Below are 21,020 nucleotides of genomic sequence, written 5' to 3' on the forward strand. Positions count from 1 at the left end.
GTGAGGTTCCAGTGACTGTCAGCAGCACACAGTCTGACCCTTCAGTCAGATCTGATTACAGGTATTACAGGAGGTTGGGCATCCCTCTTCCCTCACTAGCAGTATCCTCAAGACCTCTCTGATACTTATAATACTTGGCTTAATAGTACAAAAATACTTGGTGGTATCATAATTATTATTTTTTTAATATCCAACATTAAAGGTTCAAACCATAGCACCCATCAGTTATTACTACTGTACCTTCTGCATGCAGTTTCCTCTTATCTCAATTTCTTGATCTATAAAATGAGATAATATAACCACTTTTTTGGTAAGAACTTGAAGATACTGTTTAACAAATAGGCATGATTAGCTGAGATTTTTACAAGAAACAAAATACCATAGTAATTACAAAGGACTTTTGTACTGTATAAACAGTAATTAATAAGAAAATACATTCAGCTTTCGCTCTATTTGAGAAAATGAAATGATCATTCAATGGAAAAAAACTTCCAATACAGTACAGTATCATTGTATTATTTTAACCTTTATGCCTGATAAGCATGAAAATGCTATTCAGTTCAACCCATCAAACAAGAACCTGCACCACCCAAGGAATTTTGATATTGTTAAGTTTTATTTTATATTACAGTGTTGGGCACTTTATGGTAATGTGGAGTTCACCAAAAACTTCTACCAATGCCACAGACTTGGAAGGAAAAAGAAAAAAATCAAAACACACCATACATCACAGCTCACTTACTACATCTACACAGTGCACTACTGACAGTAGTCTAAAGGTCTGAATTACAGTTCTTGAGATGACTTTGAACAGTAGTCTAGAGGGTGCAGAAGCATGGAGTAAATTCTTAGATTTGGTTCTAGTTTTATTAAAGGTCAGTAACTAACTAAATTTTTAAAACCATTAGGACAATGCTGGTTGTGTTTTTTTTAAAATCTCTGAAATTATTAAAATGACCAATAAAACCTCAAAACATCCTGTACTTCATGCCTTTCCTATAAGTATTAAAGGCTCACAACAAGGACATTATCAGGAACGGTTTTCAAAGGTCACTAAAAAACATTCTGAAAAAAATTAGAAGCATTGGGATACATAATGTTGCTTTGTTCTGTGTTGAGGCATTTCTCATCGTATCTGACGCAGATCTAAAGATAACCAATGCAAATTGTCAGCTGGCTAAACATGTAAGCATTTCAAATTTCTCTTCCTCTTCAAAAATCATGAAGTAACAGACGTGATGTGCTTGTGCGTAAGCTGCACCGAGACTAGCTGTTCCACAGTGCTTTATTGCCTCATTCAAGTATATTAATTTTAAAAAGTTCTCAAGGGAAAACCAAAGGTTAAAACAAAATGTACATCAATACACAAAGAAATTCATTTACAAAAATTAAAATGATACTGGCAACATTAGTACATATTTTAAGTAATGACTTATGATAATTAGGGATGTCACAAACTAAATTCTTAATACATTTGGTCATCACGGTGAACTCTCACCTCATTGGTGGTACTGAAAAGCAATGCTTAACTCCTCATCTTTTTATCAATGATAAACAAGTGATAAAATGATAGACTAAACATCATAAATTCTAATATTTAACCTTACTTCAATTTAACCAGGTTATAGTTTTAAGAATTATGTAGAACAACTGGTATGCAAATGCCAGCTTAGGCCCTATTATTTCCATAGAATGTGACATCCATAATCATTCCCAGTCATTGGAAATATACATTTGCCTCATTAGAATATATTCTTCATGTTTTTATCATACAACCATATTTCAAAGCTAAATGCAATTTTACACATTTTTGAAAAATACCATTTCAAGGATCTGCTTGAAAAGCAGATGTGCACTACTAAATTACTTTGAAATAAGGAGAAATATTGCACAAAAATCACTGAAGATTTGAAAGTCAACACATTTCCCCCCCACAACCAAGTAGCTCCCTTATTTTTAACAGAAACAGAATGTCAATTCACACAGAATCATAATAAACATCAACGTACTTGAACTCAACCTATTTTTCAAATGCTAATACTGTTACTGGACTCTAAACACAAATGTTGTTAGTATTGACCTAAGTAATAGCACAAATTAATTTGAGTACCCTTTACTACAGTAAACCTTGGAGTAACTGCCAACTGTGTTACCTGCTGTCAACCCAGCAGAAAATGGCAACGGCCCTGCCAACTATGTGGGTGGTGGATGGCCCTCTAGACTAAGGTGGCTGTGGACTCATCAGGCAGCTCTATTTAGAAGAAGTGTAGTAGCTTCCAGGAAAGACCTATCAAGTACTTTCAAGTGGCCACTGACTAACACTGTAAAATAGACATTACAGAGCAAATCAAGGAAGGTTTTGTACAAAGAAACATACCATTCCTTTTCCATTCCTTTATTTTCAACCACCCTGAGGATCATGAATTCTAGACCAGCTGTGGTCCATGCTCTTGGGGTGAAGATGAGGACACATTCTATTCAGCACAGATTCTGTTAACAGGTAAACAATGCTTGGCAAAGACATACACATCTAATAGCAGCAAAGAAATTACTGAAGACAAGTCACAACACCATTCATACTGGTTTTGCTGGTGCATTTATTTCCACGTTCGTTCTCCAAAGATTTACCACAATACCACGGGAACAGACAGCCTTCACTATCCTGAGCTTTGCAATAAGAAAGCTCCTTGCCTCAGGCGTAATTTTATTAGCCACACTTGTTTAGCCTCAAATTTCAGGCTGTTGGGAACATGCTGGCTGGAGTCTCACAGCACCTGGAATAGAGCCTGGCACCAAGAGAGAAGATGCTAACTCCCTTGGCAATAAAGACCACCCTCGACCTCTCCCTGCAGAGTCAGGGAGGTCAGCGGTTATGGGGCTCCTTTCTGCAGGACGGGGTGCTACAGTCAGTATTACACAGGGGGTGCATTTGCAAAAGGGCCTCATGCTGGCACTTCCGATTATTGCATGAAATGTTTCTTCAATTAATAACATGCATAGAGAAAAGATTTTAGATGCTCCTAGCAATTCCATTAGACGGCTGCACTAAGGAAAGATTGTTCTGTAGGACTGAATATGATTGATTGTAGGTTGAGAAATAGAAGCTGTTTTAAAAACCTGGCTTAACTGTTTTTTTACCTAGACTTTACACCATTTACAAGAACACGAGGTTGTAAACTAGCTCATTCTAAAACCTGAAAAGATACCTAAACCAGATTTTTGAGATCTAAACCACTCCTCTAATAGATTGGGTGGGATTTTCAAAAGCACCTCAGCATGTGTCTAAAACTCCGGCTGAAGCCTGTGTTACAATGCCTGAGAGGGGACTTCAGCCAGCACTGAGAGTTTCTGATGACCCAACCCAAACAGCAGCACTATCACTGAAATGCTAAATGACAATGAAGGTTCAGTCAACAAGTTCTATGACAACTTCTACAACTACATTCTTCCTTCAGAACAAGTCTATTTTTTTGAAGCTATGTGACGCCCAAATATGTGGGATGGAAGAGCAAACCACTGCCTACTCTACACAGACTGCCCTCTGCATGCATAGAGGGTGGGTAGGGATCACCTTTGTATCCACAGTACTGTCCTTCCCTGAACATCTGTGCTGTTTTTCACATGTTGCATCTCTATACAGGTGGATGGGAAGGCTCTGACTGGGACAACACATTATCCATTCTGCAAATCCCACAGGGGATTAATTCCATAGGCAATATTACTTTTGCCTACATGGGTGGGTTGGAATCACTACAACTGAGCTAGAACATTAAACAATATCCTGAAATCTGGATTTCCTCAAAGTTATTACCCCTCTTGAGGACTCCCAGGCTCTGCTTCACCACACCCCACTGGAACAACCCAGGAATCCTTTTCCTTTCTACTTCCCTTACTTTTTTCCAAACCAGATGAGTGATACGGCTCATTTCAGGCAGACATCTATGCAAAACAAACTTGAAGATATTAAATTCAAGTGCTAGTTTGAATTTCTACATCAGAAATTTGTTCCTGTGTGTAAGTAACTTTACAAAGCTTAATCAAATAACCTGGTATCTCCCTTAAACAGGAGAAATGGGAAGATTTTTGAGATCTTGAAGAAAAGAGATGCCTCTGAAGAAGACCACAGGAGCTCTGACTGAGCAGAATTCAGTTCTCACCAGTAGCTGGTGATGAATGTTGATGATTTTCAAAGGCATTAGAAGGATTTCCACAAATAAAAAGTATAAAACTTGTAAAAAGTACTGGACCTGGACAATTTATTTTAACATAGAACCCAATGTGTTAATAAAAATACTGTATTTGTAGCCAATAAACAGTTTTATATTATCACAAGGACAGCGAACAACAGTGTTGAACCGGAAATATCAGCTTGGACTCTTATCTATTTGGTAACTGGTAAATCTGTTTAAATAAGGCACAAATATTAGCCTTTTTAAAAGATCACTGATAGTAAGTGGAAAAGACTCTGTAATATTACAGAGTTAAAAATGTACCTACAGTTAAATTCAACATAGATATAAGACTGAGTTATTTTCTAACCCATACGAGGTTCAAAACCAAAAAACACATACTATTTAATGACTGTAAACACTCTATGGCATTTATAAATAGTAAGGAAACAATGTGGCATAACCACAGTAACTAACATTTTGACTGAAATAAAAATAATTCTAACTTGAATTTTACCTTCCATCTTTTAGTTCATCTGTTTACTTCTTTTCAGCCTGCATTTTCACTCAATGAAGCACTGAATTATCCCTACAATGCCTTGATTTTGAAAGATTCCACTATCAAATGTTCAATTTTATGTTCCTTATAATAACTATAAGAATATTAGCAGCCTCACATGGCTTCCATATTTTTTCCACAAAGGTAAGAATGGGACAATCTATGTGATAATAGGAGTTCAGTGCCTAACTCTCATGTAAAGCCAGTAAGATTTATTCTGTCAGAGAGGCATTTTTAAAAATAATTTTCTGGCAGCATTCCTGGACTTACATGTTTGATGGTTTTGAAAGTAATGATGATGGCCATAATTTACAATTTTACCTGTTTTTCTCTTTAAGACATTAACAGTGTTTATTATCTTTAATAAACAAAGAAAACAAAACATCATCTTAGATGGAACCATGGACAGAAACACCATGTCAGATGCAGAGGAAAAGAAAAGGTGAATCTTGAAGTTCTTACCAACAAAATGCAAGGACATGAATGAGAAGGAATGAGAAGCGCTACAAGAACAAAAACCTTTGTGTTGCTTGTCTTCTCTTAGACATACTTGGCAGCACTACGTTTGGGTAATATTTAGTACCAGCAAAGAAGAATGCCCTCTGCAGAGTCATTAATATCACCTCTAAACAAGTATCCATGAGGTTGGTCTGCAGCTTTCTCATCTGAACAGCACCTGAGCCACCTGGTCTGACCTGCCTTGGAAGTTTAGAGCGAAGATTTAAAATAATTTTTACGATACTTTTGATTTTTAATAGTGCAAAATATTTTGCCAAATAACATTTTTATGTTATAAAAAACCCCCACAACATGCCATGTTGATACACAAGAGGAGACCAAAGGATAGATAAAATACTTTGGAGTACAGACCTCTGGACATACAACCTCTAACTCTGGAATACTGAGACTCTCCAGCAATGCAGATTGCAAATGCCCTCAGGAATGTTCATGCTCTAATCAGACACAGGTATTTCTGTAAGATTTGCACTTTTACAACCTTTTGCCTTCATTGCACTGATTAAAAAAAAATTCTGGAGGCTCATCCTCAATGACAAGTACTGGCCCAGCCCTTCTCATTCTGGAAGAAGCTGAAACTTTTGCATTAACAAAGCCAAGGTCTCACTCCACTGCATCTCTTTGGTAAAGCATCAAACATTGCCTCTGTAATGATATGGATCCATTCTCTTAGGTCAGCTGCCTTGTAATAAAGCAGCCAGAAAAACTCTTTTCATTTGTGTTAGCTAGAAGGAAAATTCATTCATAAATCTCAATGTGGCAACCGATATTAAACTTTGCTACAAACTACTATTAAGATATTAAAGCACAATCTGATCCAAATACTGACCTCATGAACGTGCTCACTCAGGCCTACACTGAGTTTAAGACTAACCATTCATGCCAAAGAGGGAAAGAAAGAAAAAAGGGTTCTGACATGAGTTTAGAAGAGCAGAACATTCTTCTCAGGCACAGTTCATTTTATACCCACGTGTTACTTCTGCCAACTGCATCACAAATACCCTTCAAAGTTGACAATTCCAATCTGCTGAAACTTACTTCATGCCTTTCCTGTCCTGAGCTATTGTAGAGGACAATGTATGTACAGTAAGGTGACGAGGTAGAAAAAGGAAAGGGCAGGAAAATTAAAAAATAAAATAAAAAAAGGAAAGAGCTGCTCCATATAGCAGCAAGAATTTTCAGATGTAAATATCCAAATATTCCTCAGGAATGCTGCCAGAAGGAGGACAAATGTTTGTTCTAAATACAGTGTACATCAAGTCCATTTATTCTCCTTCACTGAATTTAGAAAGAGATTTTTGGTTGTTCAAGTTGGCTAAAATGAGAGTTGGATATATGCAGTCTCTAGCTGAATCTGTAATTTTAGTTTTCTAGTGTTACAAGTAATTTTCAGTCATGACTCTCTAATAATTTAACTAAATATGACTTCTAAGTAACAGTAATTCAATCTACCTTAAAAAGGTAGCTATGAAAAATGGAAAGAAAATAGTTCAGAAGAGGCACAAATTAGTTTTCAAACTCCATTAAACTGTAGAAAATAAAAAATAATAGAAATCTATCAATTCCACTTACACTTTCCTTTCTGAAAATGTTTAGGTGAAATAGCCTACCCAGGGCAACCAGATAACATGTCTTTAAAGTGTCTTAGTTGTAAACAGACGTTAATAAACGCCACATCATAATTCAGCACTTCATGTACTTTACAGAAGAGAGAAAAACATGCACTACCTTTTCGAAGTCTGGAAGACAGGGCCACAGTTTTAGTTTGGAGAAAGTTCCAAGTTATATTCATAAGAAATTTCATAATCTAAAAAAAGTTTCCTTTCCCCCTCCCCTTTCCTGAAGGAAATTCTTGCCATGGAAAATCATTATTGCTGTTTTGTAGACTTGCATTCATCTTCTAAGATAGTTAAACCTCTTCTCAAAAAGATTAAGGCAGTTGTTATTCATTACAAACATTAACATTTGTACATTTCAGACAAATCAGATTGCTTAATTGCTTAAGATTTCATGCTTAATGGGATTAATATAGTACCTTCAAAACCTGGTTACCTGTTAGGTGATACCTTTCCTGCTGCTTAGAGGAAGCAAATGCTAAGAAGCACCATACACCTGCTGTATTTTTAACACAGAGACTAACTAGTACCTGATTTAAGAGTGCATTCATATATTTAGTTCCATTTTGTGGACCTAACTACAGCCAACAAACGAACTGGGTAAACATAGAAGCAGATGTCCCAATGGCAGAAAATGCATACTCAACTGAAGAGAATTATTTTTATAATCAAAGATCTCTTACTCCTTTTTCATCTTTTGGTTATCACGTTACATGGAGTTATATAGAGTCCTGAGTAGTCTCCCTTTAACTTCTGATGGGAGTCGAGTTTCTCTTCTCATAGTTTTCTTACGTTTTATTCCCACTGCTACTACTGGATAAGCTATCCTTTGAAATACTTAAACCATAGTGAAAAGCAGAACTCAGTTTACATAATGACACCACTTCTTGAAGAAGCCCACCCTCCTCTGGGGTTTCATTTCCTTCCTCCCCATCTTTCTCCCAAGGGACCAGAATGGATGTATGTTGAGCAAGACTTGCTGGGAGCTGATCTTCTGAGGTATTGCTTAGTGTTTCGTTCTGCTTTGCATACTTACAGAAAGAATAGCCTGCTTTGAAACTTTCTAGAGAAGCAAACTGGGCACTTGATTGTACTGGAGATGGGGATGTCATACTAGTGGTGTCCCTCTTGTCAGTAATAAAGGTTCTGTCACTACTTTCTTCTTCCAGCCTTGAGAGAGATTCTCTATGGCCACCAGAAGAAACGTGCTTCCTTGGCGATGGAGGGAGCTGCTTCCCATGGAGGACACTGTCATCCTGACCGAGGTTCCACTCTGCTTGATCATTAGCACTGCTGCAGAGCAGGGTAAGATTGGTCTCACTAGGTGCATTCGACTTGTTCTGAAAGAAAGAACACGTGTTTATAGTTAATGTCACAAGAAATGTCTCTACACAGGCACTTTTGAAACAAAACTACTGTAATGGATGTTGTGTGTTTCTGAATCATGGATCTCCTTTGGTGTTCAATGCTACAAAACAACAATCCCATAAACAATGTAAGATCAATTGCTTTTACACTTCCTCGCCAGAACACTCTGTCTTTTATCCTAAGGATCGCCTTTTGTACATAGGAAGGATTTCTGTCTCCCCTGTCCATTCAGTCTTTGCACAAGCAGTTTTGACAGTGAACAAAGACACACTTTGCTAGTTTGTACCCATAATATGACAAGGAGCTAGACTAAAACTAAAACCAGATGACATTTCCTCTTTGCTTCAGTAATTACTTATAACAACTTTCAATATTAAGTTTTTGGGGCCAAACAAACAAAAATGGGCATTTAATTAATGTGACCCCTGTGTGACACTCATAATATAAAATTTTACAAGCTTTTAAAACATTTGCATCAGAATTTGCTCTTCCAGTAACGAATCTTCTACTATAAGATCTCTTTCAGCAAAAGCAAATGTTGGACAGCTGATATGAGCTGGAATTCAAAAACAGTAACATTTTTTTGGCTAACATCACAGCAGTGACTTGGTGAGGGTTTTAAAGTTGTAGGCAAGCGGTTGGTTTACAGTACAGGTCCTGTGCAACTCTACCTAAAAAAGGATCAAGGAGCCCTCTTAGAAAACTCTGGAGTACTATTCTAGCAGTGTTTCAGGTGCAATTACCACACGGACCCCATGACTTAATAAGACAGAAACATCACCATATCACTATGACTAGTTTAAGGATGCAAGGTAAAAATGGAAATAAATACCTTCTAAACTGCATAAAAAAAGACTAAAACCAGCTCTGGAAATACCAGATTGAATAGCTAAATACAATATTAAACTATTTAAGTAAATTATTACATTATTCACAGGTCTGTATGTGGTTACTGTTATAAAGGAAAAATACTGTTCCAGGATGACTTGGTGGACTGGACAAAGGTGTAACCAATCTCTTGGCTGGTGGAAAACCATCATGCAGTGGCTAGCATGGGTGTACTGTTACGTAGCCCTAGGAAGACACACTAGCAATTCTACGGACTATGCTGCAGTGTCTGAACTGCATGTTGCTGATTCCACAGGTGCAGGATTCCATTATAAGGGGATTAGAGTTGTTTTTCAAATGAAAGCAGAAGACTAACCGCAGTCTTGTAATCAATGTCATCCATTGACCTAAAGAAATCCAGGCTTTTTGCTCCTGAGAGCTTTCCTTGATCTGAACTGTGTGTGCTCAGTGTGTCCAAAATCTCCCCAAGCAAGTCCATTTCTCCTTGATGCTGAGGAGTTATTCCAGTTTCACCAGAATCATCACTATCATAAAAGCAAGCAGAAGCTTCTTCACTGTCTTCTGATGATAACCTGAAAACAAAAACTTCTCCATCAGCCAGGAACATAAAAACCATTTTATTACAGCCACTTCTGAAAGTAAGTAGGAGAACGCATTCCAAGACTTCTGAAAGGGAACAAACCCAGAATTTCTTTCTACTCAAGCATTCTCCTAAACATAGATGTATGATATCTATGGAGATGCAGTTACCATTAGATGGTTTTCCTGTCTCCTAGCTCTTCCCCAACCACTACAACTGTTATTTCAAGTCACCTTTAATATGACTTCCCAAATCTTCCCTCCAAATTTTACAGTTATTCAAAAATTGGTTCCTCTTTTCCCTTGTCTACACCTTATATTTAGGTCAGTGTTGCTACACCTCTCCAGCTGACCCAGCCACATACTTTGTTCTAGTGGCAAGACTCTCATACTGCAACTCTTCTGTCACACGACCAGATTTACTGGAGTACTGCCTATCTGCAAGAACAACTGGTGCTTTTGTCTCTTATTTTCTCTTTCATTCATTGCAATACCCTTACTTCTGTCCACCATACTACTGCAGTCTTTCCCTATCTCTGTCTACCCAGAATACTACTACAAAGGGTATTTCCATGGGTCACTGTTTTAATGATATCCTTTGAACACTTCAGTAGCTCCCTCTTCCCTACAGCATCATGGCTTAAGTTGCTTGACTTTGCTTTCAAGGTCCCTCATGGTTTATATCCATATGCTCATTATCAAAAATAGTCTAAATTACATCAGAGAATGCCTCAATGCAGCTTAAGCCTCAACTTATGATTTTCCTTTAATTCACACATAGGAAGACCTTGATATAAAACTCACAAGGCAGTATTTCTCTTTCAGACCCTTCAGAAAACCTCATGACCATGACACAAGACTTAAAGAATAGATTAGCTGTGGTCACTGCCCACCATGTTGACAAGTATTATTTTGCTGCTTGTGTATGTAGTCTATCTTTTTATCTGGAGTCTGTGAAGACTGAGGATTATGTCAAGCTCTTCTAGGCACTATAATGAAAAGATATACTAGCCTGTCCCTCTTTTAAAAACAGATTTAATCCTGAACTACTTGACATAATCTAGGCCAAGAATCAAGATAGCAGCCTAGACAGAAGAAAAATGTGTCACACAAACTCAACTTTGCTGAATAACACTAATTACCCTTTTTCCATACATACACACACATCCAAAGAGGCTTCTTACTTGCTTGTTCTCTCCATTTCATCATCGTCATATTCATCCAAGGCAAAATCCTGGTTACTGAGGCGCTGGTTGAAACGAGTCTGGAGGATAGAAAGTTAACATTATAATTTTTGTTTATTTTTTTCTATTTCAGCATTACTTATTTGGAGCCTAGCTGCCACTTCACTCATTAAGACTTCCTGAGCACTTGATGAGGAAAACCACATATTGATCAAGCCTTCTAAAGGTTGTCATAAGAGGATGTGAAATCCTCAAGCATCACCAATCAAAGAGCATGAGAACCATTTTTCTTCATGGCCTATGGAGTGCCTTATTATTTATGCAAAGCCTTGATTAGCAGAAGACTGGCTATTGGAAGAAAAGCATCACTCAAGTCTACTACCTCCCCTTTCTTGCAAGCGCATGACAAAAAGCACTGTGGTTTACTACTTTATGATAGAAATATTTGCCAAGTTTTGCTTGATGTGGCGTGCTGAGCATGAAGAAAAATGGATTTTTGAAGTAGCAAATACAAAAGAAGTCAGGAGTCTCTTATATAGCTATATTTATGTTAGGGTGTTAAACAGAATTGCAGAGTAAGTAGTACGCCAGCTTGAAAACTGTGCACTAAAAATGCCTTTGTGCAGGATAATTTGCTGTAAATTACAGTTAACTCAAAGTTAGCGTACACTCAGAGCGTCCCATGGGGAGCTTGTGTAGAGTAGCTGGTGTGCTGTAAATTCACACACTACCATACTGAGTACTCACTAACCTGTCATATCATATTATTATTATTTAGCAAACAGAACCAGGCTAAAGATTTTTACAATACTTGAAAAAAAGTCTCTATCTTGACCAGAACATTTAAGTCAGGAATTTTAGTCACTTGTGCTTCACAAATGACTGTCTTAAGGTCTGTGCATCTCTTATACTGGTTTTCTATTAAAAACCTGCAAAGATTAACTATGCAGGCAGTCAATCCACTGAAGAGATTCTGAACGTTGGAAAACTGGCCATAATTTAAAGACATATGGATAGAATTTGTGCAAAGGGAAAGCAGTGTTAGCTAACTTTAAAGAAAATCATACACAAGTAAAAAGAAGTGCTACTGCCCACATCTCATCATGCAGTTCACCAAATGCCTAAATGTACAAGCCCCTTATGGGGAAGAAATATGGCCTTAATTTCAGACTACAAGGAACTTGGAAATCTTGTACTGTGAGGATTTCAGTACATCACCTATTACAGATGTTCTACACTGTACACACTCTTTACACATGTACCAGGACACTCTCTGTAACTTCCCCTGCCCCATTATTGTCAGGAATGTCTCAGTGTTCACTCTTTATAGACTGACACATTTGTTCTTGTTCAACAAGAGAGGATTTAATTAAAGCAGTAAGTTTTGATAACACTTTCCATAGTTCTTTGTCCACAAAGAGGAAACGTGGTTCTTAACGTGTTATGCCAAGTAACAGTTGAAAGAAAATGAGAGAATTATTAGGAGGGCAACCCCCTGTCTCTGTCTCACTTTCTTGGAATTTGCATCAGAATTACATGCTCCCACCACATTTACTTCAACCAACATGAAGACAAGATTTTGCAGGAAAGAAGGTTCTTTAAAAATGTTGAGAAATTTCAGAAAACAAACCCAAACCTGACACTTGTTCATCTGTAGATGGATTAACTCTGTCAATGGAATAAAATCCCACAAGATAATACTCACTGATTTGTCAAAATAGTAAATAAAGTTTCAAAGAGCACAGATGGCAAATTCCAGAAAAAGAAAAGAGAGGAAGGGAGGAAGGGAGGAAGGGAGGAAGGGAGGAAGGGAGGAAGGGAGGAAGGGAGGAAGGGAGGAAGGGAGGAAGGGAGGAAGGGAGGAAGGGAGGAAGGGAGGAAGGGAGGAAGGGAGGAAGGGAGGAAGGGAGGAAGGGAGGAAGGGAGGAAGAAAACAGAGAAAACAAGAGAAAGAGAAAAAGGTTGTGTCTTTGAGAATCAGGAACTGAATGAAATTAGTTAGAATCAGCAAACACCAAAGGCATAGCAGTAGCCCCTCAGAGCAACTGCAAACAGTATTATGCAAGCATGTTAGTGAAAAAAAGAATAACATCATATAAAAGAATATAACAGAGCATATGTTGATAAACCTAAAAAAACCCCAACTCAAAACAAAACAAAAAAACCCCTTCTAGTTCCTGATGGTCAGACACTCTTTTTGAAAAAATACTTTTGTTACCAATTTAAATGTTTAAGGGTACAAAATTATACAGGAAGACTTTCAAGAACTAAGCCAAATAAAATGGGATTTACATACAAAGAAAAAAAGCAAAAGGGGAAGGAAAGGAAAATATCTGGCTGTAAAGAACAACATTTTCCAGAGTTTACAGCTCTCTGAGCTAGCCATGGAGACAACAAGCAACACATGTTTTTGAATAGATGACTTTCCTCTAGGAGCTGTAATAAAAACGACTGCAAGGGAGGGGTATGTCCAGACTGCTTTGCAAAGAAAGAAAAAGAAAGAGAGAAACTCTTAATAAATTCCAAAAGGAGAACCATAAATCTTTTTCAATGCTCCACTAGCCTAAGTGACATAGTACGTGCACCTGCAAAAGCTGTCAAAGTCATTTAAGAAGTCCTTCCATTACTGACGTACCCTGCTGTTTGCAGTTATTTAAGCTTTTAATTTCTGTCTTTTCTGCATTTTGAAGTGTGTAACCTTTTTTATACCTTTTTATGAAAAAAGGACAGACTTCTGTTTCCTTCCTGATCAGCATTCTAATAACAACCAGACCATTTAAATTTATTACTGCAAGAAATGATATGGTAACACTCCTTTCTTGCTGCACCAGAACTTTATAAAGTCTTAATAGACTGCTGTCATGTTTTTTTCTATAAAATAAAGCAACAAACTTCATTAAAGTACTCAATTGTTTTGATTCTTCCAACTAGTTCTGCTTACATAACAAATCTATTATTTAATGTATCTACTTTATACTGAAACATTAACAGGGATTGAACTTCTGCTATTTCAGATTTTTCTCATCTTCAGGTACACTGCACCACAAGAACCCATCTCTCATCTTGCTCAGAATATAAGAGAGTTCAACATACTTAAACACAACAAGCTCATGCTCACTACAAGCCACTGTTGAACCATCAAGCCTGTGCGTATCTGCTTGCTGGTAGCCTCACAAAATGTACTACTTTGGTGCAAAAATGTAGACAAAATACATGAATGCTAAAGGATTTAAATGTAAGATGGTTACATTCTTGATTGGCCATGAAAGTCAATCTTTGAAATGTCAGCTTTTTATTTAATGCTAGACCTTTCAGAAGCACAGCTTTCTGGAATGAGTGCTTATTGATCGATACTAAGGCAGGAAGTTTAACAAGGCTGCTGCTATTAATTGTCCTCAAAGTGCGAAACAAATAATCTTTTGATAAATGGCAGCACACATACAATTTCACATTTACTGGCTACTCGATATATCAACACGTATAAAGTTTCAAGAAAATAGAAATATTTACTTCGGTTTAAATCTCTGAAGTACTGTTTCGTTTTTCTTAAAAATTTAAAGATTATTCATTCAGTAAGAGAAAGCAAACTAAATACAAGTCCACTATTATTTATGGTTCAGTATTTTATCGTACCTATCCTCCTCTACAACCCAATCACAGACATAATTATGGCTTCACCTCCAGTAGGGAAGCAAAAGATCCCTCAATCAAACTTTCTAGTTAAGTACAACCTGTTGCCTTCCTTTCCAGTTAAAGACGGTGACCTAAAGCAATGGATAATGAAATCACAGGAAAGTACTTCACATTACACTCCACAAGATGGAGACTGACGGGGGAAGAGGGGAAAAAAGAGAGATAAAAAAGAAGTACAGTTTGTAAACTTTCTCTTCTTCGACGCCCTTCTTTTTCTGGGACATAGTACAAACAACCACAAGCTTAAAGTAGTTCTAGGGATACCAATTAGCTACATGGACACCGGACCAGGATAGATGCAAGCAATAATTCTAGATTAATTTCTAGAAACAATCCCTTCAAAAAATTACTTGTGTGCTTTTACTCACAGAAAGTAACAAAAAGTAATGATGCCTCACAGAAATAATGCTCTGGTATCAGAAAAGTTGTCCTGGATATAAATTAAATAGATATTATCTAAGATGCCATATTTGCTTTTAAAATTTTTTAAAATTATTATTATTATAACACAGGACTCATGGATAATTAAAAAACTATTAATGTTAAATAAAAAAACCTCTTCATTCTTCCTAGGATGGAAACCTTCTTTGCTTTAACAGACTCAGACCTATAGATGACGCATGTGGAAAACATGAAGCAGTCGGAAACATCCACAGCGGTATGTCATGAGACAAAAGTGTCATCAATTCCGAGATCCTGTTAATTCAAATCATAGGGAAACAGAGATACACAAAAAAAGTAGGTTCCCAATGACAGAAAGAAATCCTTTTCTGTGATAATAAAGAGCCTGCAAGAGCAGGAAATCCTGAAAAATCTGTTTAGAGACACAGACAACCAGAAATGTGTAGATAAGAGTATGGGCACAGTACTTTGAAATGACAAGTAAGCCGTAATGCAGACATCTCCACTGATTTCTGTAAAGTATAAGGAGACATTAATATCCATGCTGAGGGATTTATTGTAAGTAAGGATGATAAATTTGTTGAGATACTTAGTCATGGATAGCCCATTATAATTATTTATGTTCCGAATTACTGTGGTGAAAAATTAACAAATTCTAACCTTCCTACCTTTTATGTATGTTATACTCCTGAACACGGGTAATACTTGAGAATTACGTAACACTGCTTTTGAATTTTAAAGATTAATCATGCTTCTGCAAATATTTTTCAGAAATGGTTACGTTTTCCTCCAAAACAACAAATAAACTCCCATTTTCTCTGAAGAATCACAGACCGTTTTTCCCTCAGGAAAAATCTCCTGCACCATCTCCTGGCCCCCCGAATCAGACCGAGGCCCCACGTTGCCCACAGTCAGGCATCACCTCCAAACAGCCAGATCTCGCTCATTCTTCTCAATGGCACAGAGGCTATTCGCAGCAAAACCGGCCATTTTCAGCTGACACGCTGTGGCACCGTGCCACACATCGTTCTAGCTGCAAAGAGTGCACCATCCGAAGGCAGCCTGGATTCACTTTAATTGGCAACAAGCAGAAGTGTTAGTCTTTTAAAATAGACATGGAGATTTTCAGTATCATTTGCAACAACTAAAGTGAGCAGCTCTTCTATAAACAAGTATTCTTTATGGAATTTTTTCTGTAGATGACTTTAAGAATCAGATTCATCAGGCAGAATTTCCAGTTACAAAAAACAACTAAGAATAATATCACTTATTTTCCTTTTCTGATGGTTATTAATATCCTAGGTTTACTCAGTGATTAGAGGGAAGGGAAATGACAGAACGGAGGGTTGAGGGGGTAACAGTGGAGAGAGGAGCAAGAAGATAAGGGGGAACGTGTGTCAGAAAAGAAAAACTAATCAGTGTCTATATACACAAAGGCATGGGAATGTCCATATGCACAAAGGCAGAAAAGGGAACATGTTTTTGAGGTAACAGGAAAGTCAAGAGAAGTTACTGGAAGTAACTCAGGTGCACAGTGTGTGACTTTAATGAATCAAACCAGCTGTAAACCCAGTTGGTCTGGCTGGAACACGCTGCCTATTTGATACAACTCTTAAGCAAGTAAAACAGAGGTAACTGAAAGATCAATTTCACCAGTAAAAACGTGCATCATATCCTTACATCAGCAGAACTATCGCATGGTAAAATCACTGCTGGAAGTGCTGTTTGCAGATCACGTGTGACATTTTCAAAGGAAAACTTACCAAAACAACTGAAGTTAAAATGTACAATGGGGATGTGATCCTAAACACAAACATCATACACCTCCAGACTTCAATATTTAATGGAAAACACCAAATGTCACAGAACTTTAGAGAGAAAAAACCTGAGCAGCACTGAACTCTCTCCATCAGATCTATGCACAGTGGAAGAACCTATTTGAGGGAAGCTCTGTATGAAGCTTGAAAACAGACAGAATAATCACATTTGCAAGGAAAAAAAGATTGCGCCTTAGGAACAGAAATATTGACTCCAAGCACATGTCTGTCTAAGGCTTCCAACCAGAAGAGTTAGCAAGGAGGAGTCCCTCCTCCTGTTTGACACCAGTAGGAGTCTTCTGCTCAACAAAGATTGTCTTTCTCTAGAAGGTGCTGGGGAACACGGATGGCACTTGGATTTGGATGCTACTCACTTATTTCAGATACTTTAGGGCCTAAATTAGACAATAAACAGCAGGAAAGAGGCATCATCAGGATGCAATCTTGATTCTAGGTGGGCTGAGTTGCCCTTTGGTCATGCTTCTCTCTCTCCACTTCCTGCAGAAAGAGCCCAGGCTAGCAGCACCACTGCTAACTTCAGCATTTAAGTAGTGTCTACAATTAGATGGGTTGAATCTGGGCTTTCACATTCAGAGACACTGAGATCCCTACAGGAAAGGCTTTTCCTGTTTCTTCTACTTCTCCCTCCTTTTGCCCCCAGCCAAATTTTATTCTTTAATTGAACTTCTTTATTTATTTTTTTCACTCTTAGGTACAGGATTAGAGAGAGAAATAAAAGGTTAGGGAACATACAGTACTAGAGCTGAAGCTTTAGACATCACATTGTGTTCTCCAAGTTTTCAGGCCAGAAGGCAAAAGCAACATGGAAGTTGGGATGCAGGTCCCAACTGTTGGCTGACGGTTCTTCCAGCTCCCTGCTTTGGCTAGGTGGAGCCAAAACATGACCCGTGGAAGACAGAAGATACACAGCAAATGGAAGCAGAAGATACCACTGTTACATTAAGATGTCAATAAATTCTCCCGATGAGAAAACTAATCTGGTTATTTCAATTAACTACTAAGGACAGTAAGGTTCATCCAGTTTTGAAGGTACTTTGTGAAACAGCATTTTTCTTCCAGATCCTTCAGAAAAAAGAAACCTTGGTAGACATACAAGTATGGTTCGTTTGTTTGTAGAAGACCCTCAGAAAGGCTGCCTTTCTATTTGTTAAAAAACTAAAATAGGTGACAATAATAGCCAGAAAAAGCATCTGCAAACTTTTTGCTTGTCTAAATGTCTCTCTCAATAGGATAAATCAGGGGCAGATGTGCTGATGACTTTGCCCTGAAAAACCAAGCATTCCACTAAATGCCCACAGGGTAACAAAAAATTCCAGAGCGATTTCCTGACCATTACCCTATCTTTCCTTTTTTTTTTTTTTTTTAAATTGGAATCATGGTAATTAGCAGAGAGATTTCTCAAGTGATGTTTAATGCAAAACTCAAAGAACAGGCAGCCACAAGGTTTATGCTGGTTTATGGGTGCAGAACAAACGGCAGAACTCTGCTGCGGAGACTTGCAACAGTCCTTCACTTAAAACCATGGTGAGAAGAGGTCGGGGCAGAGAAAAGGAAAGAGCTCACACTAATAAAAATACTGAAATAAAAAGCTTTTCAAACTTACACTGCTTCTTCTTTCTTTAAATGTGTTCACTGACTAAATTAAAATCAGTCACTGTCACTGTTTAGAGACCATACCTACTATCTTCTTGGCGGGGGGGAGGTTTGAGCAATCTTGTAATTATACCTCTACTTGGTAGTGTATATTCCTGAAAATAAAATTATGCATGATACATGAAAGCATCTAAATGTTTACGTTGCACAAAATCCAGATAATCTTTCAGTTAAAAAAAAATAAAGGAAGTACTGCTTGATTTTTAGGAGATCTTCTGTTGTAAAAAGCAAGGTTTATACAAGGCAAAGGATACATGGGTGCCTGTACTACTTCGGAAATGTATTAGAGCCACAAGAGGGCACTCTCGTAATCTAGAATTTGAATTTTTGCTGCCTACCTTTTTCATTTTTAATTAAAAGGAAATCTGTTTCACAGAATGAAGAGATCTTACTTGACACACCAAGACAAAAGATTTTTCTCCAAATTAAAGGAAGCTCATGATATCTACAATATTTCCAAATTATACCACATTAGCTAAAGAAACAGAATTTACTAATCAACCAAAGCTTACTTCAAAACTATCTTACAGAAATAAAGTGTGATTTACATTAAAAACTAGCTCTTACTGTTTATGACATCTGTCAATTTGTAATATTTTAGACAATGAGAGTAGAAGATACCACCAGCTATATAACCAGTATTATCTGTGGATGCTATGCATAGATGTGATCTCAAGCATGTTATCTGAATCCAAATACAGGTAAATGCCCTTAATCAGAGCTTTTATGTTTCTGAAATTATTGTGGAGGTGTCTGCATGATTTTTTTTTAAAATTTTTTTTCTTAAAGGGTTCAGTCACCTTATACAGACTATGTATATTCAGCACTGCATTATCACAAGCATTTCCTCTCTTCTTTTATGTTCCCGGGGGAAAAAAAAAGTCTTCAGAATAGCCCACTCTCACCACCTTTTTCAGGTTAGGAGGGTAATCACTTACTGTGAGCCCTTTGTAGCTAATGATTATGTCATTTATTTTACTGGCCATTGTAGGGGTATTGATAAATGGGGCACTCCTGAAGGTAAGGTTATTCTGAACACATCTTCCTGCCTGACACTTGCTATCTTTGTTGAACAGAAGCCAAGTACGCCTACTGCAAGCTGAATTACATATTGTCCAGTTACTAGGATATACTTCAATAAAAGTGTAAGAGCTACATTTGCAATATGCTTTTAAAAAAAGAATAAAAAATGGTAATTCTCTTCTGTTTGAGAATACCAAGAAAAAAGTTTAGTCTAATGGCTTTTATTACCTTTCGCAAAGTATTTTTAAAACCTCCTTAGACACTGTAGTTAGATCCTGCAAAGTCATGGGAAGTCGTTCACTTGGTTTCTTCGACATACGAACATTTAAAGTAGTGCTAACACACAGGGATTCCCTGTAAATCCACACTTAGAATCCAAATGCCTGTTTGCATTCCAGCTACAAGGGAGTGCATGCCTAAAGGTACAGGTACTACATGTATTTCCTTAGAGACAAGGGGGCATTGCTAACTTACTGCTAATTATAAAGTGAACTGGTAGCTCTTATTTGGTATTCTGCAAATCTTCAAGAATGTTTTATTAGCCACTAAATACATTAGGACTACTGACATCCTGAAATGCTCCATTTTTAATAAGCTACCCTATCACCTGATATAACAGTAAAGTTACAAAGATCATATTGATGAAATCAAACAGATCTTCTTGGCATTCTATCCAGGTTCATAATAAAAATGCTGTCTTTTTAATTAGATATTAATTTGGAACAATTTTATAGAGCTGTCACTGCATTTAGGCCCACCTACCCAGAAATCTGCATTACCTGGGAGCATATAATTGAACAGAATTAAAATAGATTATGCAAAAACTGAATGCATGGTAACCTAATACATGCACTGCCATACCCTCCTCATCAATAGTTAAAGGAATTCAGCAATATCGTTGGCAAGATACCACAAACAGAGTTGAAGCAATCTCACGCTTGCATTAATTTTTATTTCAAAAAATTTAGCTGGTAATTTCTTCTATCTTCTACATACCTAATCAATGTAGGAGATAAAACATACCAGGGACATATTATTAGATCTAGGCATGAAACAGTTAACAGCAGTGCACATGCCAACGTTTTAATAAGGCTTAACAATAAAAAGCTTCAATCCTCCACTTTCACTAGATTTTGTTGTTGTGGTTTTCCCTTGCTTAGGGCAATCCATCTGTTAATGTTGACTTGCAATATAGTTAAGCTCGCACACGTATAAAAAGCCTAGAACAGCTAACCTAAGCAAGAGTAAGCTCAAATGAATATTACAGAGATAGAACAATTCATCTTAGGCAAAGATTAATTGTGTGTGCGCGCACGCGCGTGCACACAAGCACATATGAGTGCACTCCGTTATTTCTTTTTTTAGGAAAGACATTCAAAATGCAAATTATAGAAGGGCAAGCTGATCACTACAGTTTGCAATAACACATTTAATTATTTATCCTCTGATTAGGTTTTGACAGCTATTTTACATGCTATAATTTGTTTTGATTTACTGTTAATTTTTTTTAAAGTCTATTGCTGATCTGGAAAAAACCCCCCACAATAAAACCACTGTGACAGCAGTGATAG

The 21,020-nt window shown here is 37.3% G+C and overlaps 1 protein-coding gene across 6 annotated transcripts in view; it reads right to left on the minus strand.

The window, feature by feature from the left end:
- Positions 1 to 597: 597 nt before the first annotated feature.
- Positions 598 to 21,020, minus strand: part of DENND1B (DENN domain containing 1B) — a 171,236-nt gene continuing 150,813 nt past the window's right edge. For all 6 annotated transcript variants that reach the window (XM_052800688.1, XM_052800686.1, XM_052800687.1 and 3 more), the window contains 3 exons: positions 10,841 to 10,920; positions 9,433 to 9,649; positions 598 to 8,200 (listed from right to left, as the gene is read on the minus strand). In XM_052800688.1, coding sequence (XP_052656648.1) covers positions 7,649 to 8,200; positions 9,433 to 9,649; positions 10,841 to 10,920 — 849 coding nt within the window. In that variant the 3' untranslated portion in view covers positions 598 to 7,648. The remainder of the gene's footprint in view (positions 8,201 to 9,432; positions 9,650 to 10,840; positions 10,921 to 21,020) is intronic.

This window comes from Harpia harpyja, chromosome 11 (genome assembly GCF_026419915.1).
Source record: "Harpia harpyja isolate bHarHar1 chromosome 11, bHarHar1 primary haplotype, whole genome shotgun sequence".
In the NCBI taxonomy this organism is placed as follows: domain Eukaryota; kingdom Metazoa; phylum Chordata; class Aves; order Accipitriformes; family Accipitridae; genus Harpia; species Harpia harpyja.